The sequence below is a fragment of the Oenanthe melanoleuca genome, chromosome 10 (assembly GCF_029582105.1).
Source record: "Oenanthe melanoleuca isolate GR-GAL-2019-014 chromosome 10, OMel1.0, whole genome shotgun sequence".
In the NCBI taxonomy this organism is placed as follows: Eukaryota; Metazoa; Chordata; class Aves; order Passeriformes; family Muscicapidae; genus Oenanthe; species Oenanthe melanoleuca.
The window spans coordinates 7,794,729-7,820,314 of NC_079344.1; the positions used below are offsets into that span (position 1 = coordinate 7,794,729).

A 25,586-nucleotide genomic window follows, 5' to 3' on the forward strand; every position below is an offset into this window, starting at 1 on the left:
AATCAGATTGCTCTAAGAATTCAAAGATGATGAAATACAAATAAATACTTCATAAGACAATGTGAAGTTTAATAATCGATTTAATAAAACCCACAATAAAACAACACACCTTTTTTCTTCAATTAAACAAATGTATAGTAAATTATTAAAAAACTGCAAATACAATACATGTCTACTATACTTCAACATCCAATTACATCAGCTGTAAACCCCAATTTAATTAAAACCCATTTGAGCATTAGTATGTGCAAAATACCTGTTGGTTGTGGTTTTTGCCAGTAAGTATGTAAGGATGGGATTCACATTTTTCATGAACTGTGATATGGCTTAATTAATGATAGTGTTTGTTTTGCAGCATTACCTTCCCAAGCACAGTGCTCCTTTTGAGCTGCACATGCTCCCATGCTGTACAGGAGCGTTCCCATTTCTTGCCCAAACAGATACAAACACAATCCAGTGTTATGTGCACTTTGTCCAAATTCACAATGTGCTGTCAGCTTTCAAGAAAAATTCATCATATGATCCCTACCTCCAGAAAGGGAAGAAGCCGAAATTGTTACCATCAAATGCACATACAAATCAGCCTGGTGAAAATGTGAAATCCTAGCAAATTCCAAAACAGACAATAGCTGAAATATTCACAGCTGAATATCACAATAACCATAACTGGGCAAAAGTTTTCCTTTCTGATCCACACTGAGAACTACTTTTCATGTCAGTGGAAATTCTGCATAAGATGAAGTAAATATTTGAAGCCAAGTTCTTCCCATCTTCTGAACTTTGTAGGTCATGTTCTTGCTGCCCTTAGCTTCTTCAATGCCATGACATCAGAAGCAGATTAAATCTGGGCTTGTAGATGTATGATAGCTTAGTGTAAAGATTTATTATCTTGTGTACATTCAAAATATAGGGGTTCCACGAGGCCAAACAGTTCCACTTTGTGGACTCTGAGCTGTCCAGATGAATACAGTCTTTTCAGGTGGCCTCCTCTCTGTAAATACAAGAGCTTTTCTGCCGCTGTAGGTTGTTATGATATTGTTGTCCAACACCATTAGGTTACTGAGCTTGCTTGGATTTTGCTTTATTCATAAGCTAAGTAGTGGGAACTGCTATCACAGTGGCATTCCTGTCAGGATGCTGCCATGCTGTGCTCAAAGAAAAGATGAAAAGAGATTGTGATGGATGGAATTGTACATCTCTAAAACTTCTGCTCCCCACTCTCCTGTTAGATGCACGTATCTGTAGATTGCATTTGAGACTATTTCCATGTCAAATATCACTTCTATCATTTCTTTTAAAACAAAAAAATCATGGAAAACTGATCAATTACAGGACATTTATTAATTACAATTAGAACGCATGCTAATCAACTGGCCTTCTAATGTGAATCAAATGATGGTTTAGACATTCAAGATTATTAATAATAAATTCATCTTACAAGTCAAAACTTTGTAAAATAAATAACCTGTTTCTAATGTATAAATCCTATTCTAAAATACATTAAAGATAACTGATCACTTAAAACACTTTGGGTCCAGTGTTGGGTCTCTAGTTAAAAAACAGAAGTCTGGGCAAGGATCTTCCTGTCTGAATGCCCAGATTAAAGCTAAGTTTGTGGTCTGGGTACAGTAAATTCTGTATTTTGCAGTGTCTCTGAAGAGACGGTTTCCACAAGAATTCAACTTAATATATGTGTTAATAGTTTGAGATACGGTATGAAAACTACTATTGCAAAAATACTGAATAATGAATTTGGGGATCATGATATATTGTGCAACCCTGGTATAATCAGCTTGAGAGATTTTGACTGAAATACTGAATACCCGATGCTCTGATTGGAGTGCAGGTACTTTGTGGTACTTAATGATTAAAGGACAATATTGGACTGTAATTTGTGAGGTATCTGCAGAGCCACGTTCCAGTTTGTAAACAATAATCCAAAAACGGCTTTGTCTCAAAATCATAATAAATTGAATAAACCAGTACAATGGAGAGAGTGAAATACACCTTCTGTAGGGCAACCACTGCACTTTTTGCAGCACCAGTTCTCCTTGCTGCATGTCCCATGGTCCGAATCCACATATTAACGGTTACTATTGGATAATTTTCATTTTGCATTTATTGCTCTCAGTCTTTGACTACACAAAGGAAAGAATAAGGCAGCAGTTCCCAAAACATGAAATTAGGCACTGGAACTCTGACAACTCGCGCAGGTTTTGCTCATTTCCTGTTTGTAACTCTGAAGCTGGACAGAGCACTTGTACATTCCAAACGTGTTCAGCAGCAGTTGTCGGGCCTTGGACTGAACATCCTCCCATTTAGATGAACTACCAGGAACTGCAAAATTAAGAAAATAATTAATAAATTCACTCCTTAAGAAACATGGACAATGCAAATGTTCTCAAATTTATCACAGTGCCACCGATGAGAATAATTTTTACTCACAGTCATTTATTAATTTAATATTGTTCTTGTGGTCACTGTGTACTCTATCATTTTACATCTTTTTTGATAGAACTCTATGTGTGTCTGACACTTTCCCCCCAAAAACCTGAACTTTCTTACTAAGAACTGATATTCATAGTGTAGTTAGATATCTGAATCAGCACGTTTTGGCAAAACATTTATTTTCATATGTTAGACTGTTCCACATTAGAACTTCACCCTTTATTTCCCTAAACATGTAAGAAAATTTCTGAGGATAAATTTTATGGGTTTTTTTTCCCCTACCCAAAGAATCTGCAATGGACATTTTGGTGTGAATATACTGTATTTGCACAATTTTAATTTACACCATGTCTTTCTTGGCCAAGGTGTTCTATTTCTTGCTGTACAAAACCAGAGCTAGCAGATTTTCTTTCACCAGAATGATATTCCTTGGTTCAACTTAAATAACAATATGAAGAGGAAGAGGAATCCTAAACTTGGATTTAATTTAGAATTATGCCATCCAGCAGCTTACCTAGTTGCAAGTGGACTATGGCAGTTGTTTTTCCTGCAGTGAGAGACCAAACATTTAAATCTTCTATAGAATAAACATCTTCAATTTTCATCAAGTCTTCCTTGATGCGATCCACATTCAAGTGCCTTGGAACTCCTGTGAAACCAAACACGAGATTAAATTAATTCTGTCTTCGGCAAAGTCTCAGTAACCTTTAAAATGTCCCGACAGATGTCAGTGTCAAAAAAATTAGAATTTGTGCCATTGAAATTGATTAGTAACTTCCAAGTTATCAACAGAAAATAATATGGAAATGGGCCTGTTAAATCTGGTATGGACACAGAAGTTGTTCAGGAATTGCAGAACTGTCTCAGCTGGAATCTGTCCTGTCCAGAATCCACACTCTGGCAACAGCCAACATTAGGTCCTCTGCAATCATGTATTTTTGCTGACAACTTTACTAACCCCAAGTAACTGCTTAGGTCAGACTCTAAGGTCAAAATCTGTTAAAAAAGAATGCCAGGGCCTGTCTCTGAAACAGCTCTTCAGTACCTGGGATCATGTTCACAGGCTACAATAATGAATGTGCAGTGGTCAACACAGAGAACTGTGTTTTACAGTGTGTCATCTCTGCAAATCAGAGATCAAGTACTTTTGGTATTTTCAGCAGTACATCTCTAACTTACCACCACCATCCTTTGACTGTACAAGTAATAAAAGTGAGGGTGTAGAACTCAATCTGGGCAAATGTTCACTTGATTTAGCTCACAGTCACTGCAGACACACGAGGAAGTTCTGTACATTTCACTTCTACATCCCCTGATGGTAAAGAGTGTGCAGACATAGGACTTGTATTGTTCTGCCCACAGTCAAAGACACCTAAAAACTGCTACAATTTAGAGGAGCCATAAAGAGCCACCAGACTAAAGCAGCACCAAGATAGACAGGTCTCCAGGTACAATCCACATAGAGATGGGGATCAAGAAAACATATTTTCCATGTAAAGTACTGCAGACTGGGCACAGATCTTACCTTCCAGAATAATAACTCCTGTGTCACACAGAATTCGAATTGTTGTAAAAACCACCAGTATGGAAAATACATATGTACATATAGGATCAGCAATCTTGTATTCTGGCTGCAAAGGGAAATTTCACAACATCAAAGGATGTATGAAAACAAGATCACTTACAAAAATGTCACTCAGAAAACATGGTTACTTCTAGTTCTAAGTTTCATTAATTTATTTTTTTAAATAGTTGCAATATACGTAGTAGAGACAATTTGCTTATTCTGCATGATGTATAAAGCTTATCATAAAATATCCTGAGAAAAGTATTTTTAATAACTTATAAAACCAGGCCCCTTTTGACTTCAATCACAGGAGCTGAAACACCAAGAATTCTCCGTGCCTTCCTGACCTTAAAGCGGATGATGTAGGCAGCCACGAGCACCCCGATGCTCTGTACCAGGTCCCCCAGGGCATGGACAAACGCTGCTCTCACAGCCAGGCTGCTGCTGTGCCCATGGCTGCTGCCCTGGGCTGTGCTTGGAGAGTTTGCCTGAGGTACGTGAGAGTGAGGGTGGGAGTGGGAGTGGGAGTGAAGGTGGCCAGATTGATTCAGCAAAAATCCCATTCTGAAAGTGAAAGAAGAGAAATGCTTCAAGAAACATTCAAGAAATGCTTTAGGGTTTGTTGGATGAGGAGGATTTGTTGGGGTTTTTTTATTTTAAACCAAATAATTTAAAAAGTAATATTCCATGTAATTTCTTGTGTTATTTATGAAAATTAAGAGGTTCAGAAAAATTACACCCTGTGACAAAGTTACAGGCCATGAATTAGCAGCTTACTAAGAAATACATTTATGAATGTTAATGGAGAGAGAGATCTTACATTAAGTTAACTGCAACACCAACGGCTGCCGTGATGAGCATGATATCACCATTTATTTCATAGTCCATATGGATAGTTCTCTGAACAGCCTCATATAAAAGGAATGCCATAAGAATATAGACCAGCAGTACACTAATGATGGCTGACAGGACTTCTGCAAACAGAAAGGAAAAAACGTTATAAAAATGTGTCTCAGATCAATTTCTATTTCCAAATTAGAATGTGGACAGGGCCTTGATCTAACTACTTTATCCATATATACCTAGTATAAGCTAACATATTGTGTGGCAAATAAAACTTGTAAAATAGGATTCACCAACTGAGTTTGTTCCAATCCATTCCTTCCCATATACCTGTTATTAGTATATACCTCAAGTTATGTTTTCTCTGAAAAGTTCTGCACAGGTGATGATCCTGACTTTTTCAGATAATCCAGAACATTTGTCTGAGAAGTCACAGGCAAAGACCCTGTTTAGGGGTGAGAAGGACAGGTGCTCTCAAACATTACTAGCCTACCCACAAATAAGAGAAACCTTGATTTTAAGTGTCCAGAGTATTAAGATGGGTTTAGAAATTATATATATTATAATATTATAATATATATATTATAATTATAAATTATATATCCTTTATATTTATATATCCTTTATATTTAGGATAGAGAAGAAATTATAAAAAGATAAAGAAATCAAACAGTACAAAACTCATCACTCATGATACTCTTAAGCTCCCTGACATATGTGTTCATAAATGCTATGTGAGGCAGACTTCAGCTACAAAGGCTTGCTTAATGTAAGTTTCTGTATTGGTGTGATGTGCTGTTCTAACATTATCTAATACTTACCAAATACTATTATCTCACAAAAGTAAGAGCATTATGACCATTATTTTGGCATAGGAATTTTATCTGATCAGCAGGGACTTTCAAAAGGAAACATATATCTAAATAAAGATAAAAATTAGAAAACTAATAAAAATTAGTATTTCATTGTCTTGTACTTTCTGCTGCCATTTACATCTGTGGCAATTGATTACAGTTCTCTACGAAGTTTCTGCTGTTCAGATGGGAGGTAAACAGGGCTGAGTATTTTATAGGTCAGGACTTTTGTGCTGCCTTAGTACCCAAGTCATGAAATTGTGCTGGTAATAGCACACAAACCTGAGAAGGATGAGTCCACACCACAGTTTTAAGGTCCTACTATAAAGAAAATAGGTATTTCCAAATGGGCCATTAGATTGCTTTTATCATAAATGTACTTTTACTCTCTGGCTTCATATTCTGAAAACTATCACCCTGCAGCAGCTGAAACCTCAAAAACAAAAAAAGCAACACAGCTGGCAGAGAATATATTAGCCCAGTTAAAGACTGTCTCAGTTATAAGTAAGTTAATACAGGGCTTTACAGAAAGCCCTGGGAAAACCTCAATGCTCTCTCCATTGTATTGCATGTAAATCTGCAGCCATGCCTGAGTAATCTGTAATCGTCATGCGTAATGCTCATTACTGTCACTTGCCAGATGGATCACTGGGATCTCAGCCTTCCTCTGTGAACTCAAAGATCAGAGGTGGAATTAATTTACTTGGAATTGTAATGGTTGTTCTACCCCCTAGTTCCACACATGTTGCCCTGATTTATTCCCCAGTAAGGGCAAAATTCTCCCTTTGGCTATACTATAGCTCCAAGAACACTCATCTGAAAATTGCCTCTCCTTCCTCTGCTTTCAATCTGTCAGCCTGCAGTACAACTTGGGTTACTGCAGATGTCTTTTCTAACACAGAAGCGTTTTAATTTTACTTATTGAGTGTTACAGAAAAAAACTCATGCAGCTATATCAGCATTTTAATGTCACCAAAATCAGTTGATCCATGTAGTGAATTATTAATGCCATTATGGGAGAAGGAACTCACACCAACACATTCAGCTGCTGGGTAGTGTGTCAATGCCTGGATGAGCAACAGCATAACCAGGCAGTAACAAGGCTCTGAAAGGCAACTGTCATAATCAGAGATGATTTCAGAGCAACTTCAAAATCCTGGAAATATCTACAGAAATTGAAGTGATCTTTACAAAGCTGGTAGATTATTCCGGGAAACAGTCTTAAAAATACTCAATACATTGTTTAGAAGGTTTTTTAAAAAACTTGTGAAGCCATAGCACATTAGCATTTACCAGAGAAATAATAGTGTGCTTTTACAATCTAACCCCATGTTTCCTGCAATGGAAACCAGTGTTTTCCTTGCAGTTTCTTCCACAGCCACTGTCATGTCAGCATTGTAGATTTGTGCTGAGATCTTTCACTTCTTGTGAAATGAACTGTGCATGGTCTCAGTGGACTGTCTGATTCTGTCATTACTAACATTGTCTCTGCAGCAATGGATGGGTGCCAGATTCCATATCTATGCTTAAATCTGCTCAGTGTCTTGCTGAAAAGGAGGTATCTGCACTTGGTGGTAAAACTGAACTATTTTTGCTTCAGGAATTTAATTCTTTTTTGACATGACTGCAATTGCCATTATTTTGTCTTCACTTTTCCAACCCATTTCTGAATCTGTCAGCTTCATTTTCACAACTGAAAATGGAATAAAACTGAAGATGGAACTTATATATTATGCATTCAAAGAAAATTCAAATAAATGAAAATTAGTGCTAACTTCCTTCTGGAATTTGACTGGACAACTAACAGGTCTGTCGCTTTTACAAAGCAATGTTCATGGGAATAAGTTTGAAAATTCATCATTCTGCAAACAAAAATGATAACAAATACCAGAAAAGTAATTCATTAGAATGTTTTCATGCCTACTAGATGTATGGATTATCTTAAAACTTAATGCAGAGCAGGTCAATGATGAGACAGTTCTTGCACATATTCCCAGCTTTAAAGAAATGCTCCACATCTTCTTCTGTGACAGATGCCCAATCTGTGTTCTACATTTAACATCCTGACATGTTTTATTTGCTGATATTATTTGCTGACAAGCTTCTTATATATAGATTACTTGGAAAAATGTGTTACAATGAGGATTTACCCTAGAAACTGCTTTGTTCCACTGCCAGCACTCACTGATGTGTGAAACTGAGCCTCAGGCCACAGCATTCAGACTGGGTGCCTAAAATCAAGCAAATAAATTTCACAAATGTGATTTTTAGAAAGACTGTGTGCAGTAATTTTGGACCATCCCATCTTCTGTACTTTAGAGGTCCATGGCAAGGCCTTGACTCACTTCCTTCCTGCAGCACAGAAACTCTTCTCCTCAGCCACAGGCTCTCCTCCTCCTCCTCCTCCTCCTCCTCCTCCTCCAGAGAGCTGCACTGCTGCTACCCATGCAGGATGGTTGAAATAAAAAGAAAATCCTGGAAACTGTAGTCCTGCTCAAAGGAGGGTCAGCTACAGGGGGTTGCTCAGGGCTGCTTCCAGGTGGGTTCCATGTATTTCCAGCTGAGGACACTCCACAACCTGTTCTAGTTTTTAACCACTTGCTAGCACAGGGAGTAGAAAAGGAGGAGCAATTGTTGCAGAACTGAGAGGCTGCTCTCTGTAGCTGCTCCTAGGGAGAAGGGCAGAACAGACTAATTTTATGGAACACATCTGGCCCATGGACCACCACTGGATCAGACTGGCTAGTACTTGACCAGTATTTTTCCTGGTAGTAAACTGGAAAGAAAAAAATATATAGAAAATGAGGTGGCAGGAATCCTCAGGGATTTCTTCTTTCACTTTAATTGAAAAATCAGTGAAAATTGACAGAACTGAGTAAGATTTTAATGGTTAAATAAGTTTCTTTGATTTTTCTTAAGATTTTGTTTTAAGCTAGGCCATGGCATGCTTAAAGTATGTGCTATTTGGTTTTAGAAAAGTTACAAAGACATATAAACTACCCAAATTATTTTGAAATAGAGTTTAAGTATGTATAAATGCTAACATGCTTCTGGAGAATATGAGCAAATGCCAGGGGCATACCTGCAAGGTCAAGTTTCAGTATCAGAGGAGCTCCTATCACAAAATTAAAACTTCATGAAAGAAAAGTTTGTAATGGGAAATGCTGGCATTGCTAATGCTTTCTTGCTAGAGCCCCAAAGAGCTTAGCTAGTGTACAGAGTTATGCATTCATGCACTAGTGACTAACTGATGACAAATGACAAGGAGTGATGGAGTTATTGAATTCTACTGCTGTTCTAGCAGCCAAAATAAGAATTGCAAATAGTAACTACACAAGAATGAAATTCCCTGAAAAATGCATGCTGCAGAGTGTTACAGAAAACAGGTAGAAAACTGGGACACTAGAAATTATCTATTTCATGAAAAAGATACTTTGAAGTTTTTGCTAAAATGTCTACAGACCTGCAGCTATGTATTATACCCAGTTAGCAACCAAATGAAAACACCTTTATCATCATTACATTTCCAAACATGAAGTAATAAATCCTGAAAATATTCTTCCAAGGGTTAGTCCATAATTCTATTTTTACTTCTTTTTAGACACCTAAACTGGGCAGAGGTTAAATAACTTGCTGCATTTTGCAAAGCATGGGGCATTTTGACCTCAGCTTTCTGTGGTATGGGGAATGCAAGAGGAACACTGATTTAAAGGACTTTTGGCAGGGCAGAGCTCTCTAATAATATGTTCTACATAACTTCTTAGTTGTGGATTAAAATGTAGTTTTTCACATTGAATAGAACCTTTTTTCAGTATCACAATTCTGCTGAAGTCAACAAGATTTTGTAAATCCTGGGCACTGGCAATAATCTGTTGTGAACAACGGGCTCACATGCACAGCTCCTGCACCCACAATGTCATCACAAATTCAATTACCCAGTCTTCCTCTTCAAGACTGAAGACAAATCAAGCATTCAGAATTTAACTGTGAATCTGCCAAGTGCCAATTCCACTAAGATTGAGAGACTCACCCTGCTCCCAGTCAATGAAATTCTGCAGGCAAACTTTTGGCCAAGTTTGGTTTTTTCAGTCTATTCCCTCGTGGCAATACAACCTATGCAGTTTATCCCCAGCGGCCAGTGAAAGGGCATTGACAGTCAGTTAAAGCAACTCTTGTGCTTGCTGCTACTTTCTTTCTAGCTACCTGTTCTTCTAGAATTAGATGCTCTTTACAGTTGTTGCTTAATTAGTCTTTAATAGCAAAATCTGACAGCTCCATACCTAAGCGATGAAATCCAAAAGTGAATCTCTTTGTCGGAGATTTTGCAGACAGCCAGAGAGCGAGGAGGGTCAAAATAATTCCACTAAGGTCAGTTAGCATGTGAAGTGCATCTGTCATAATTGCTAGACTGTTAGCAACATAGCCACCTGAAAACATAATAGGAAAAGTCAAGACACATGACACTTTTAATTATTTTACATAATATCCTCTTGCATAGCTTACAGTTACTTCTTTTCAGAATAGTGCAATAAGTACATGAGAGCCCTTCCTATACTCACTAAACGTGCAGGGGTGGTTTGCCACTACAAGCAAAATGTCATGCTATAATTTAAAGCTACCACAGTTAAAAGTGCAGTCAAGTGTGCTTTCTATTAAGAGTAACACAGAAAGGATTCACTCCTGTTATTCTAACAGAGACTACTTGCATTATAATGTTTGCAAGATCAGGTCCAAAACATTTTGTACCTTTTCTCCACATATTACTAGACATGTGTTTGATCAACGGATTCTTTTGTTAAACTACATCTGTTAAACACTCTGACACTACAGAACAGGAACAGAACTCCAACAATTCAACGACCAGGAAATCTTCCCTGTCCCCTTTTTATTTGTATTACATTATCTTTTAACCTTAATTATTCCCCATCCTGGCAGGAGCATGTAAGTTCTGGCAATATCTATTGCAGACAATGACTTTCACTTGTACAGCATTTTTCTTTGTTATTTATTACCATAATTTTTTCTTGTAATAATGAGCTGCATTGAGACAAATAACCTGAGATCATAGGTTAATATCTTGTTCCAGTTAAATTGGTAGTGCTACTAGTGGATGAGTGAGAGATTTAAGCAATGCACCTCTCACTTAAGTATCCCTTACACAAAGGGGGATCAAGGACAGGCTGTGTTGTCTTCCATATGCTTGAAGGTAAGCCTATTATCTCAGGAAAGATCACATCTTCAGTGTTAGCTCAGATATGATTTGGTTTCTCTTTTTACCTTGAGATTGCCATGCATCCTGTAAATTGTACTGAGCAAAGGAGGCAGCTGGTGTGCCATTTGGCAGGCTTCAGGCTCCAACTAACATTTCAAATCAAGAAATCTTCCTATACAATTAAAATTGTCTTAGTGAAGAGGCTGAGAGGAAATAGCAAAGGGGAATTTACAACTGGCTGATTGCTTTTAGGACTGCTCATAAAACCTGTGTGTATGTGGCTGTGGGGTTTCTTATGTAGACACCTGCAGCCAGAGCTGCTCTCTCCTCCCCAGCCAAGCATGGAGCACAGCAGTACTGCAGAACTGCTTGTGCTGTGGGCAACTACCAAATGCACTACACTTCAAACACCTCCTTTCCTCCAGCCTCTTTCTTCAATTGTTCAGAACTTTCTATGTCAAATTTTTCTGAGGCTGAAATTCTCCAAAAGGCCATCGCAGCTCAAAAACGAGTTTTTAAGATTTAGTAATTCAGCAGCTTTTTGAGTAAAATTAAATGAGTTACGTCTCTCCTTTCTGAATTAATTTGTGTTCTCCCAAAATTTAAAAAGAAGTAATTTAGATAGTGCAACTCAGTCTCTTTTACAGTCAACAGAGAAGAAGCAATAATTTATATGTAAGGACATTTAGTTCAACAGTTTACATATATCATTATTTACAGTATATATGTTGATTAATATGTATTATTTTGAGAATCACTTCAGTCCAAGAAAAGTCAATTCCACTTCAGCTAGCCTCTCACTTTTAAAGACTTTCAAAATAAAATTGTAAGGAAGGAATTCAGATATGGAAGCTAAACATAATGCAGCATGTGGATTAAGAAAACACAGTTGCCATTTATGAAAACCAGAAATCAAAGGTTTTCTGTTATTAAAGGTATCAGTTCATCACTTGGTTAAAGGTACTGCCTCGAGGCGGTTTAAATATAATTGGCAGCTTGGAAAAGAGACATCTATAACCTTTACGAACAGACAGCCTGATGGCTCACCACTGTTTTCAGTGACCCATGAAGGAGAGCAGCTCTTCTCATGGATGATCAATTAGAAATCACTAAACATAGCTGAAAACTTCAAAACCCTGTCAGAAAAGCTAACTAGTACTTGCAATATGTTTTTCATTTCTTTATCACAATGGTTTCCCCAAAGTGTAAATTGATATCTGACTGTTCATCAAATTAAATAACAAACTCTGAGATAGGCTAGAGTAATGAGTTTGGAAAAAATATGCCAATCAAGATTTCACAAAAAAAGCTGCTGAAACAAGATTTCCTTCATCTTGACATTGGTAACAGACACCAGAAAGATTTTTACTGAAAAAATTAATTGTCTGATGGAGTCTTCTGCCTTTTTCTCAGTAACTCAAATCTCATAGAAGATCATAGATCATAGAAGTCCTATATATATATATAATATCCTATATGATCAGAGTTTCCTAAATACATGAGCTTCAGATCAATTAATAAAGTTTGGAAATCTGAAACCAATCAAAGACAACACAGTATAGAACTGGAGTGAAATAAATTAAACAGACCCAGAACTTGGGGGCTATATCTCTAATTACTCTTCTGCTGATAACTACTTGCCCTGTGAGAAGTCATTCAGGTCGAGATCCCCAGAATTACAGAGATATCCAAATCCTCTATTTATTCTCTGTGGGAGATGAATGCCTCAATATTTGATAGGTCTGGCCTTCAGTGCTCTCTGATTCTGTGCCCAAAGTACAAAATACAGCTGGAAACAGCACACCCAGACCTCAGGAGGATAAGTCCACAGTACAGCACGAACACAGTACAGACAAATCCAGCCTGCTCAAGTCCTGACTGTATGGGAAGAACAGATTATGTCACAGTGATCAGAGTATTTTTACTCTCAACATCTATTATTTCTAGAGCTCTCCCTGCACTGGCTATGGAGAGGTCTCCAACAGCATGAATTGGATCGAGCATCAACCTGCCAACAGCTCAGACATTATTCAGTAAGAGGCCCTACAGATGAACTAAATTCAGTGTACATCAGAACTCTGACACAAATACAATCTACTAACATCTCTCTCATGTTAACGGATGTCTAAGCCTAAAATACAACACTATTGCTTATCAAATTCACCTGGTTCATGCTGAACCAAAATCTGAGCCAGAGAAAAAACATGGAGCCAGGGGGAAAATGGTGGCATTCAGCCAAATCCCCACAACAGGTTTGACATGTAGTGCCTTAGCCATAATAAGCTGATGCATTGTGGCCGTGTTATTAATGACCAGCCACACACTGAGACATGCTGAAAGGCAAAACTACTTTTTTCCATTAAACCACATTCCTGACATAAGGCCCCAAATAAAACTGGTGCAGACACAGTCAATATTCTGGTCTCTCTCTAAAAAACAGAACATTTCTTCTAGGGGGCTTTTCCCCCCTACATCTGTGGGACAAACTGCATTGGTTACCCTCTAGCAATTATTTTGTTCTCTATCCATCCTGCACAAGTTTGTCTTAAAAACACAATTCTCAGCTGTCCTAACAAAAACATGCAAGAGCATAAACTCACTTCACACGAGTACTCAATTGACTCAATTTACAGAAGTCAGGAGGAGTATGTAGGTCCCATGCTACTGTTCTTCACTTCCAGAAAGCTGTTACGATTTGATTTTATGTGTGTGTGTGTTTGAATAATGGCAAGTAATTAATCGGATTAGCTCTGATTCAGACTTGAATGTTGAAATTTAAGAAAATTAAAAGCAATTAACTGTTATGGAAAGACCTGGCTCAAAGTACATATCAATGTACAGGCAGTGTGCAGTGCTCCCCCCAACTCCAAACCAGGGGACAGTGGATAAGAGCATTAAGGCATTTTTCAGGAGGCTGAGTCACACCCAGGAGACACTTGCACTGCATGGCGTGGATGTATCCAAAACACAGATAGCAACAAGACACAGTAACTGAACAGAGATTAAAAGATAAATACTGAACTTTGTAAAGATGACTGAACGATGACAAAGGCGTAACAATTAACAGCTAATCTATGAATCTCAGGGACACGTTTTATTTCAAGTCTATGCTGCCATAGCCTATTTGATAAAGCAGAGCTGTTCAAAGAGCTGGTGTACAATGCACAGGTTCTTCTCATCCTGCACAGCACAGCCGTTGGGAGGGAGCAATAAAAGCTGAACTTGAGCAATAGGTTCATTCTTCTGACCAACAATCAGGTGCTTATATAGGAACTTGTTTTCAGGTAAAACCTCATTATACTTCTGCAAGGACTAACAAACAAAACCCACAAATAATTTAACGCAACTACTTGGTATTTTATATGTTACAGGAGGAAGTATTAAAGTAACTATCACTTTAAATGACTGTGTTCATATGATTTATGTCTGGATGGAGCACATGCTAGTCCAGAGCACAGAAGGACATCAAGAAGTTCTCAGGGGAGTCATGTCTTCACTGATACACCCCAGGATTACTTTCATAATTATGGTAAATATCACATTTGAAACTATTTTCCACTTCTCTCTTGTTGCAAACACAAAAAGATTTTATGGCCGTTGATTAAAAAAAAATCTGCGATTGAAATTGTTCATGCTACTTCTCCTTTGCTAAAAGCAAACCTTAAAAACTTAAAAGGAGAAATAAAAATCCGTTAGACAAAGAAAAATTTGTATATTTTCTGCCATTTCAGGGAATTAATGAGAGATTCAGGTAAAGGAAGTTGCAAATTCTTTCATGGAAAATTCAAGTGGACTTTATTCCTTCTCACTATCTGCACGTGCAGCTCATCTCTCCGTTCTCTCTAAAGGACTGATGGCTTCTGTCAGTAAATACTCAAAGCCAAGGCCAGAGCAGCCCAACGAGCTGCGAGGCACCGTGCGGAGGGACGGCACAGAAGGCCCCCGACTCACCTATGAGCTCCCCCGTCATGAACAGGAGGTAGAGGAGGGCAGCGAGCGTCAGCCGCTTCTTCACCTTCCTCTGCCGGGAGCGCTCCCGCCGGCTGCTGCAGCCGCTGCAGGGGTCCGGCCGGCCGGCCCGCGCGCTGCGCAGGGCGATGTCCCGCTCCAGCAGCGACTCGTCGTCGGACGGCAGCGCCGGGGACGCCCCGTTCACCGGAGTCTCCGGGGCCGCCTCCGAGCCGTCGTCCGCCACCACCACGCGCAGCTTGTTAAACCTAGGGAAGTCCTCGTCCCCCACCTCGTCCGAGAAGTCAAAGGCACTGGAGTCGTTCAGGAACAGAGGGTCCTCGCTCCTCCCCAGCAGAGACTTGATGCTCGCCCAGAGCCCGGCCCCAGCCATAGCGGCGCGCTCGGGGGCCTCGCCGGGCGCGGCCGGCCCGCCGCGGGCGGCTCCGCTGGCGCAGCTGTGCCCTCGCAGGCGGCGCCCCGACCGCTCGTCGTCCCGTCAGGGCATGTCCCCTACATCGCCCCGCCGGGCCCGCGCAGGCCGGACGGAACGCGGCGCGGGGCTCCGCCGCGGAGCGCCCCGCCACCGCCGGCCCACAGCGCCGCCTCCGCGCCGGGTACCGCGCCGCCAGGCGCTTGCCACCGCCGGAGCCCCGGTCACCCCGCGCGGCGCTCAGCCGGCGCAGCCCCGGTCACGCCGCGGCCGGGCAGGCGGCGCCCGGCGCGGGGCCGCCTCCCTGCCGGCGCAGGGGGAGCGCCGCCGCCGCCGCCATGCGCGTCACATCCCTCCGCTCCGCGCACCGCCGCGGGCGGGCAGCGCGCCGCCCCCGCAACCCCTGCGCGCTCCCGGGGCCGCCCCGCGCACGGCGGCGGCTGCAGGCGGCGGGAGTCGCGACCCCTGCGCGCCCGCGGACCCCGCAGGCTTCGCGCCTGCGCTGCCCGCGCGGGACGGCCGCGGGTTCGAGTCCCGCTGCCGCCGCCTCACCGCGCCCGCGCTGCCCGCGGAGTTCGGGGGCGGACGGGCCCGCCCGGGGCGGCGGCGGCACCCGCGCGGCCTGAGGGGCTGCTCCCGTCCCTCCGTGCCTTCGTATTCCGTGGGTAAATCGCGTGCGAGGTAGAGGCTAAGAACTGCCAAAGCCATACAATGCAGGTATGGTGGTCCGTGATAGACAGAAAGCTGTGTTCAGTACGCTGGAAGCCTGAACTGCATCGTTCCGTGCTCTGGCTTCATATTTTGAAAGGCAGAAATTTACGTTGTGTTGCTTTTCTCTTTCTTTTCTGTCACGGCACAGCTGTTTACATTGCTACAGTAACTCTGTTAAGGCAGAGTTGTAGGAAGTTTCATTTGCCTTTCTGAACATTCCCTAAAGGATGTAAGGAGAAACACACCTCAGAGACCCTGCTGTTGTATAATTCCTTTCATAATTGTGTTCTAACGTAAGAGTAATTAGATTTTTGCCTTTATTTTTCTGAGAGGTTATTCTCGTTCCTCATTGGTCTGACTGCTAGAAATTTTCTTATGAGTTTCAGTCTACACGTGTTTGTACCTATGGCCAAATTCTATTACTGTACTCAGTTCACTAAGCCATAAACACTTCTGGGAAATCATGCCTGTCCGAGAGAAAGTGCATATCTTGTGGTTTTTACTTAATTGAAGGAAGTTACCAGGATTGGAAATTCAGGATTTTGGAAAAGGGCACTCCTTTTCTGGTCAAGGGCTGATAGCAGATTCTCGCAGTCATCAGGGCAGAGCTGCAGGACATGGAGTAAGCCCCTTTGAACTGGCCCCGCAGGAGGGGAGTCCTCTGGTAAACTGGCCTTGGGTGGAGGTTGCTTATTGTTGTTCTCTTAATGATGTCCAAAAATAGACATTATAACGCCTTATCTGAGTTCCCTTGCCACTTTACAATGTGGCTGTTTTCCTGAGCATGTAATCTCATGTTATTTTTCTTCAAGTGGCTAAAGTGGTGCCATCTCCTGCCCTTTCACCCACTTCATAATTCCTCCAGCATTATTACCAGTACAGTTGTGCAGGGGCCAGACAATGAACTGAGTCCCTGAAATGGGTCAGAATTAGACAATGAATATTGGGAGGGTTTTGGATATATTTGTATCTATGTATATGTGTAACTGAGACTGCTTCCATGATCTCAACTCGCACAGACATCCATATGATAACGAGGGAGTAGCGAACAGTGTGGGAGTCAATGAGCAGCCAGGGATGGGAACCAGTTAAGCCAGCCTTGCTGCCTAGGAAAGTGCTCCCAGCTGTGTTCCACTTCACCCATTTTTAATGCTTCTGTTCTCTCTGGGTGATTGAACTCACTCTGTGTACCAGCACAAGTGAATGAGGACACACAGACATGAGCAGCCAGGTTCTAGGAGCCACCAGAACTGCTTGTTAAACTGTCTTAAAATGTTGGGCTTTACACTGGAGCTTTGCCACTTCTTACAGGAACAGAAACTTCCAGCACTGAGGAAGGGTATTTAGCTGGGAGGACTAACAAACTAAACCTGTGCATCAAGGTTTGCCAGCTCACCTTTTACTGAATAACTAAGACCCAAAGTGTTGTCAAGTCAAGAACCAGCTCATAGATTGGTAAGATGAGCCTCTGTTGAACAGAACTGTTTGTACCAGCCTGCTACGCTCAATTTCTTCATTGTTACAGCCAAGGCTCTACTCTTTCTATAGCCTCATTTACTTATCAAGGACAGAGCGTCTCTGAGAGGTTACCTATTAATGTGAAGTATTCCCTTTCCATGTTGTCATCCCTGAAGTCATGTGACACCTCCAAAGGTGATAGTTTAAAACATCTTATTTGCTATAAAATTCAAGCTAACTTAAGTCCATTTTCACTCACATTTCTACGGTGGGGCAGTTACGATATATGTAACTGCTTATATCCGTTTCAACAATAAAATCCTAAATGTGAATGTGACAGTGTTCCATTAAATGTTTCTCAACACAGCTGCTGCAACATAAAATAAAAACCACTATTTTGTGGTGTTAACAGTATTACATGTATAGCAGTTTGGAAATAGTTACTGTGAAACAGAGGACATTTTGCAGAAGAAAAGGAACAAGGAAAGTTTTCTGTCATTCTCTTTTTTGGAACATTTGGGTTGACAAACAGTTAAATTTTAATTTGTCTAGAAAACCAGAGAGCAGTTTTCTATTCCAATCCTTAGTCTATTTCTGCCAGACGTGGGAAGGCCTGGAACAGGCAAAGCAGGAGCACAAATCTTAAACTCCTACATCTCAAGTGAGACTATTTCAGAGTCATTATCTCACTTGTTCTTACTAGAAATTCCATCTGGAAACTGAGAAGTCTTTCCCAGTGAAACTTCCAACAAAAGTTGTGGGTTTTCCCCCTACCAAAAGAAACTTTTAAGTAAAATTGCTAACCAGTTGGAATTAAGAATTTGAGTCTGTTCGAGTTAATTAACAAGTTCCTCTTGTTGCTTCTTTAAAAAAGAAGAAAAATGGGTAGGTTTTTAATCTGATGATGGAATAGTGACATAATTGTGAGCAAAAGTTAATTAGAATATGCATATGAAAAAAATACAAATTAATTTGCAACCATCTTGCTGTTAGAAATGTTGTTTTAAGGTTGTCAGATCAACTCAAAAGCCCTTTTTTGCCTCGATCTGTTTCTGAAGAGCACTAGGAGGACTGCCTGAATTTAATTTAATCTTTAAGGTTTGGGGGTATATTAAAATACTGCATTAATAAAAAACCTTTCAGAGTGGTCCCTCATTAGTTTCTTTCTGTAGTTGCACCTGCATTTCCTCCAAAGACCTTTATAGGTAAGAGGAAAAAAATTATAAATCCTACCATACCATAAAAAAGTGATTTTTCATTGAAGAAGATACATATACTTGCAAGCTGCTTAGAGCAGGGTGCTGATAACACCAAGGTGGCAGTTTGATCTTCGTGTGAGCCATTAATTTAAGAGCTGGATTTAATGGCGTTTCCAACTCAGAGTATTCTATGATTCTGTGAGAAGTTAGACCGTCGGGGGAGATGCAGGGACAGACGCATACATAAAAACTAGTTAATTCATTTCCCAGGAAACAAAAGCTACAAGTAATGTAAAGTCTGCTCTGTTTCTGCCGAATACAAATCTATAAAACACAAGAGCAAGGATGTCCCTAAGAAAGGGCACCTGCGGTGATTTAGCTGTGTCGCGGGCGCAGCAGAGCTCCCCGTGCGCTGGGTCGGTGCCACCGCACCTGCGCTCGGCCAGGCCCCTGCTCCGCAGCGGGGCACACACCGCACACACCGAGGCTCAGCCCCGGCCCCAGCGGGGCTTCCGACCGCTCCGGGCGAGTCAGGCAGGCCCGGGGAGCGGAGGGGAGCGGCGGGAAGGAGCGCCCGACCCCGACAGTCACGGCCCCAGCGGGCGGCCCGGCCCCGTGTCAGGCTCGTCCCTTAGCGTCACCATCGTCACCGCGCGTCACTTCCGCGCCCGGCGCCGCCCAGCCCGGAGCGCGGCGGCAGCGGGGGCTCTATGGTGCGGCGGCGGCGGGGCGCAGGCCGGGGGGCGCCGGGCCGGCCCGCTCGCTGAGGGCAGCCGGACCCGCCTGCCGCGGGCTCGGGCGGCCCTGCCCTGCCCTGCCCTGCCCTGCCGGAGGGCGCCGGGAGCGGCAGCGATGAGCGGCGCGGAGCAGCCGGAGGGGAAGGAGGCGGCGGCCGCGGGCAACTCCGGGCGCTCTCTAGGTGCGTGAGGGGAGGGGAGGCCGGGCCGGGCGGGCCGCGGGTGCGGGGAGAGCCGAGGAGAGGCTGGAGCCGCCACCGGGCCCGCTCAGAGCTCCGCCACCCCCGGAGTCACGGCCGGGCTCCTCGGAGGCCAAGGGCCGCGTCCCGCATCGCTCTGTCCGTGAGGGGCCTGTAGGTTCAAGGGTTTTGTGTTCACGAGCACTGCAGACAAAAAATAATCATAGCGTGCCTTACAGACTGTGAAGTTCAGTTCTTGGAGTTCAGCGAGAACTCTTGGTATTTTGAGTGACAGGTGAAGACCTTTCATAGCCTGGCTTGTCAAACATTGAAAGCAAAGGTTGGGGCTGTTAATGTTTAGGTGCTCTTGATACATAGTCAGAGCACTGATGTTGTCCATTTTTTTCTTCAGCAGACTGGAGTACTCAATTTTTAATTTTTTTTTTTTTTTTTTAAGATATCTGTGGAACAGTTATTTTTTCCCCTCTTCTGTTCTGTTCACATTAAAGGGTTCACCAGGAAGCTTGTGACATAAGACTGAGAATAAGGGAGGAATAAAGAAGAGGAGGAAGACGAAAGTCCAGTTTAGTTGAAAAAGTGCAGAGATTTTTAATGTGTTTTAATGCTTTTAATTTTTGGGAAGGAAAGTGTAGTTGCTCTAGGTGAAACTTGAAGCGTGTGCTGACCTGTCACACTCAGCCTTGCTGTTCTTTGGTGTAGGTCCCAGTGATGCATCTCCAGATGAAGGAGTTGTAGAAGATCTGCCTTTAATAGATGAGAAGGCTGTGGAGCAGCTAACTGAAGGATTGATTTCCCACTATCTGCCTGATCTTCAGCGATCAAAATCAGCTCTGCAGGAACTCACGTAAGCAGATTTCTGAAATCAACTTCATACATGTGCATACTTGGTTTGCTGCTCTTTTCAATATAATGTGCCAGCTCCCTTTAACTCGCTTTAACCTTTAATAGTTTAAACTGGAATATAGTTTATCAGCATTTCTGTATCCTGACTCGAGCAGCCTGAATAATTCAATGACCTGTGGGAGTACCTGGGGGTGTATAAGCTGCAGTGTAGCCTGTGAGCACTGTGGCTGAAGAATGTGTAACACTAGAAGACTAAAATCCCCTAAGCCAGGTAGAACAGAAGACCTAGATTTCTTAAATGCTTATTCACTTCTGTAGTGGAAAAGTGTGCTAAAACCTGGGTTTATTTTGCTTGGAGACATGCAGTTTGTATTCTGCACAGCTTGTAGTGAGATATATTGTTTGTTGTTCAGTCTCTAAGCTGAAAAACACTTGAAAAGTACATGTAAGGAGCTAAGCAGATAAGAGTTCTTTGGACACTGATACCTCACTGATAATTGGGAGTAGTTGATTTCAAATGCAGATACATCTGCCATGGATACAGAGATACTGTTAAGAGCTTTGCACAGATCCATCTCAGGTTTTGTAGGGTACCTTAGTTTGGGTTTCACTACACATGATGTGGTTATGCTCCTGCCAAGGACAGCTTTGTCTGGAAAGACTTAAGCTGATTTGTGTGGGATGGAGATCCTTAATAATCACCAGGAATCCACACAAATTCTGTACAGAAATAACTTAGTCCTGCATCATGACACACAGACACGCAAGTGGAAAGTCAAGAGCTAATTGTTCTTCCTTTCAGTCAACCTCTGTAACCTGGAGAGTGCTTCTTCAGGGTTTTTGGGATATTTATCCTGGATATCCATGTGCTGTATGACACCAGCTGAATTTGTGCAACAAATACCATCTTGGATTTTTCTGAAATCATTTACTTATTTTTTTATTGAAATCACCTAGGAATGGGATACCAGAGGGATCTGGTATTGGGAAGTGTGTATTGATACCGTTTAGTTTAAAAGTGTATTTAAAGGGCTGGTTGAAAAGCATATGTGGTGCTTTACTTTGGGTTTATGCATATTTTTGTTTGTTTGTTTGTTTTAGACAGAACCAAGTGGTACTGCTAGAAACATTAGAACAAGAAATTTCAAAATTTAAAGAGTGTAACTCGATTGTTGATATCAATGCTTTGGTAAGTACTAGTAATGCCTTTTAAATTCTAGATTAGCATAGATTTTCTTGCTGAAGCATTACTAGCAGCTTGTGTCTTTTACTTGTTCTTAATGACCTACAGAAAGGAAACCAGTTCAGATATTAGGGACAAACTGCTGGAGAGGGTAGGAACCAGCATATTTCCCTTAAATAGGAAGGGCAGTGGGAAGAGAGCTGAGGCTCAGTCAGGCAGAATTGGTGAGACTGGCTGTACAAAGCCAGCAGCCAAAGCAAATGTACATGTTTTTTCAGTAGGAGTGAGGCTCCAGCACAAGCTCTGTGCACCTCCCCAGACTATTAGGAAGGGTGCATGAAACACTCATGTATGGTGCATAAAGTTACAATATTTTTATTTTGTTTCATGAATCTTATCTCAGTGCATTACTGTAACTGTTGAGATGTAGTAGTTTTATATATTAATAGATGTGATATGCAAATTTTGTATATAAATTTGAATATGTTTGTTCATTATCAAACTATTCTGATAATCACTGGTTTTGATTGCTATTTTACTGTGTAGCTTTATAAAACAACTAACTTGACAGTCACTGCTTTAACAGTTATGGTTTTTAAGTTTTCAGAAGCTAAACACTATCACAGCAAATTAGTGAATATTAGAAATGAAATGATGATGCTGCATGAGAAGACATCAAAGTTAAAAGTAAGTGGGATAAATATTTTTACTTTCAAATATACATATTTACTTATGTTTTACTGACTTCCAACTTTTATTAAAAAAAACCCAAAAAGTGTTTTATCTTTTAAAGGATGTTTTCACTAGCTCCAAGCCATGTGTTTTTAACCTTTTACTTGCTCCTAGTGGTGCTCAAGCAACTTACACATCTGAACTACTCTTTCAGTGCCATCTTCATTTTTAGGTGGTGTAAGAATCATGCCTTGTTCTGTTGCTTAGTGCACTCCATTCCAAGCAATTCTCTTTGTTGTTTCAGTTTCATTTAAATGGAAACTAGATTGTCACAGATGTAAGAATGTCTCCTTCTGTTTAATGTACCATTAACAGTGGCATAAGTTCACTGGTTTCATGCTGTATAGACAGCCTGGTTACATCCTGGCAAGATTAGTCCTTCAGTGCGTTCAACAGGAGAATTTTTTCTGGGAGGCAGTAAATTGCGTGGTAAGAACCTTATCAGGCATACCCAGAGGATGACTTTTAGTGAGACTGAAGAGGCTCCAGTTTGTGTTTTCCCAGTGTAGATCACAAACTTCCCATTTATGAACAGTAAGCTGAAAGTGGGAGAGATGAAGCAAAAAATTAACAATTTATGCTATATTCAGTCATAAGCAGGGTGTGTTGGAGAGAGGGAGAATGGGAGGGATTTTGTTTGTTGCTCCAACTTTAAAGTATCTATAAAAACTTAAAATTATTTTATTTTCTGTTTAGAAAAGAGCACTTAAGCTGCAACAAAAGAGGCAGAAGGAAGAATTGGAACGAGAGCAGCAACGTGAGAAGGAACTTGAACGAGAGAAACAGTTAACAGCAAAACCTGCAAAGAGAACCTGAAAGCAGAGCATGCAACAACTTGTCTGAATTAATGATTTCTACATTCCCTGGAATTAAGGCAGACTTTGCTTAAATTGGGCTACAGCTGTTGCTAGCAACAGTCTACTCTATAGTATTATAAATTCCAGAATGGTAATAATAGAATTGGTAACATTCATGTTTTTTAATTTCAGCCATTCAAGTTGCCTTCTTTTGTAATGCTATGCAGTTTGATATTATTATACTGTAAGTTAATTTTTATATATATATGTATATAGTAGAACAAGGCATCATAGTTTTAAGTACCTATTGATTTTTGTTTTCTTCTGTTATTTTGGCATTTAGAATTCTAAGGGATTTGATGAGTGGCAAGTGTTTTTCAGACAAAATGCAGAATACTTCTTAAAGTTCATTTCTCATCACCAGACTTCAGTGGCTGCATTTTCACTGAAACTGCTTTGTTTCATGCAGTTGGGATCTGTCTTTGATCATAAATACTGATTCCTTGTGCAGCCTTAGTTTGATCCATCTGTAAGGAACTGAAGAAAATAGCAGTGTATTTGCTTAAAAGTTCACTTCATTGCAGCAATCTTTTTTTTTTGTCATCAAGTAATTTAAGAACTGCTTTAAAGTAACTTCTGAATAAGTTCCCGGTGGAAATGATTGGCAGTGGAAAAGCAGAACACGAAAGATTATCAAAATTGGTGTGTGCACAATGCAAAGATTAATGAATTCGTGCTTCCAGAAACGTTTAAGTTAAACTAGGAAACTTGCTCCTATTATGGTTTATTAGGAAGACTTGTGTGGTCTAAGAATATTTTTGTGGGATTAGAAGTTGTAATTTCTTGATCTTGTGTGACAAAATAAAACATAACCAAAACTAAAATTTTCCACTTTATGTGAAATTCAGCCACCTGTAGGAAAACTACCATGTTTAGTATTTTTTTCCTTAACAAGTGAATCATTTGCACTTTGGGACTACATAAGAGATTTTTTGTTACACTGTCCTCACCCAGATTGATGATTATTAGTGTGTACTGATAAGAAATTTGGAATGGAGGTTGATATCCATTTCTCTGAATGTAATTCCTATCTTACAGCACTTGGTGTGAACTCCCATTCAAATGAATGTACAAGTTGTCTAGAGTGGTAAGAGCTTTATTTGTTCCTACAGTCTAACAAACTAGTTATTTTCTAACTGTATTTCTTTTAAAGTATATCTGTGTTTCCTTTTAAGTAATAATGTAAATGATGTGTTTTGAAGTAAGATAAAGGGTAAGCTGTGTAAAGTTTTCCATAAAATATGTACAGGAAGGTATCACAGGGGCACAGTCAATTTTACTTTTCTTTCTGTTTTAGATGACTCACACAGTGTAGACCTGCCTGGACTTTCTGTATTGTAATTTTCTGAACTCCTAATTTTCTGTTCTTAATATTTGTCTTAATTTTCTGTGAAAGATGTACTCTAACAAGTACCCAGGCATTATGCAAGGTAAACTGGGATAATGTTTTGGGGCAAGGAGAACTACTTAAAGCAGTCTGAAGAGACACTGAAATGCTTTTAGTGGAGCAGTATTAGATTAAAACTTTGCACAGGTATTTTTCCCTGAAGTTGACTCATGGCTATTAATTGCCAGTGGATTGTTTGCCTCTGGTGTGGTTTGTATGTATTTCTAAGAGAAATGTAAAGGATTTCCACAGTCCATTTTTTGGAGGAGAATGTACATATCTAAATGTTGTTCAAGTATTTTATTTTGTAATGTAATTTCACGATTGGATTCTGGGAATTAAAACTGTTCTCATTAAACTGTAACATGAAACTAGATGCCTTAGTATCCAAATCAGGATTTAATTCCTTTGATATTTCTTGATTTGTATGCACTCATACAGAATCCAGTTTACTGTGTCAAGTCATATTCTCTCTGTCAAGAACTGTGGTTTTTTTTCAAGGAACTGTGGTTTTGTGGGATTTTGTTTCATTTTAAGAAAATAATGGTTATTTTAACTAAAACTAGAGAATTCTATAATTGAAATTGGTACTTTTGAAATTTGGTACATTTCAGGATGGGGAATAATTTCCAATCAAAGGAATAAAAGCTCACAGTGCTTATCTGAGGAATACATAAAAATGTAATTGATTAACTTTTCCTATAAAAGCATGGTAAGATCTGGGTTTTCTATGAATAAGGACCTAATTTTGCTGAATTACTTTTCTGTAATAAAGGGGGAAAATTAATAAAAATATATATGATGAAGTTTGTTCAGTTTACATAACTTTTATTAATGTGTTCTTAAATTACTTCAGTGAAAACTACAATTCATCATCTCCATAGGGTGTTCTACCAAGTACTCTTGTAAGTCTTAATGCATAAAAGTAAATGCTGCATTGGATGAATTTAACAATACTGACATCTAAAAATGTG

General features: G+C 40.5%; 2 protein-coding genes across 2 annotated transcripts; one reads left to right on the top strand and one right to left on the bottom strand.

Moving 5' to 3' along the window:
* Window positions 1–62: 62 nt before the first annotated feature.
* On the bottom strand, window positions 63–15,365 carry SLC30A4 (solute carrier family 30 member 4). The gene is made up of 7 exons (XM_056499665.1): window positions 14,876–15,365; window positions 9,993–10,139; window positions 4,836–4,989; window positions 4,363–4,579; window positions 3,974–4,079; window positions 2,963–3,097; window positions 63–2,337 (listed from the first exon to the last, which is right to left on the bottom strand). Exons 1-7 carry the CDS (start codon window positions 15,264–15,266, stop codon window positions 2,183–2,185), a joined length of 1,305 nt encoding a protein of 434 aa, XP_056355640.1. The 5' UTR covers window positions 15,267–15,365; the 3' UTR covers window positions 63–2,182.
* Window positions 15,366–16,518: 1,153 nt separating this feature from the next.
* Window positions 16,519–25,418, top strand: BLOC1S6 (biogenesis of lysosomal organelles complex 1 subunit 6). The gene is made up of 5 exons (XM_056499669.1): window positions 16,519–19,592; window positions 20,310–20,454; window positions 21,555–21,642; window positions 22,237–22,323; window positions 23,065–25,418. The coding sequence occupies exons 1-5, from the start codon at window positions 19,019–19,021 to the stop codon at window positions 23,182–23,184; spliced, it is 1,014 nt and encodes a 337-aa protein (XP_056355644.1). The 5' UTR covers window positions 16,519–19,018; the 3' UTR covers window positions 23,185–25,418.
* The last annotated feature ends 168 nt before the right edge of the window (window positions 25,419–25,586 follow it).

Excerpts from the sequence above, each read along its gene's own strand:
- SLC30A4 (XM_056499665.1), bottom strand. The coding sequence starts at position 15,266 with ATGGCTGGGGCCGGGCTCTGGGCGAGCATCAAGTCTCTGCTGGGGAGG. Across the intron at positions 10,140-14,875 it reads CATGACGGGGGAGCTCATAG|GTGGCTATGTTGCTAACAGT; the intron begins GTGAGTCGGGGG and ends TTATGTTTTCAG. Across the intron at positions 4,580-4,835 it reads GGTGTTGCAGTTAACTTAAT|AATGGGATTTTTGCTGAATC; the intron begins GTAAGATCTCTC and ends TTTCACTTTCAG.
- BLOC1S6 (XM_056499669.1), top strand. The coding sequence starts at position 19,019 with ATGTCCCTAAGAAAGGGCACCTGCGGTGATTTAGCTGTGTCGCGGGCG. Across the intron at positions 20,455-21,554 it reads TCAGCTCTGCAGGAACTCAC|ACAGAACCAAGTGGTACTGC; the intron begins GTAAGCAGATTT and ends TGTTTGTTTTAG. Across the intron at positions 22,324-23,064 it reads AGAAGACATCAAAGTTAAAA|AAAAGAGCACTTAAGCTGCA; the intron begins GTAAGTGGGATA and ends TTTTCTGTTTAG.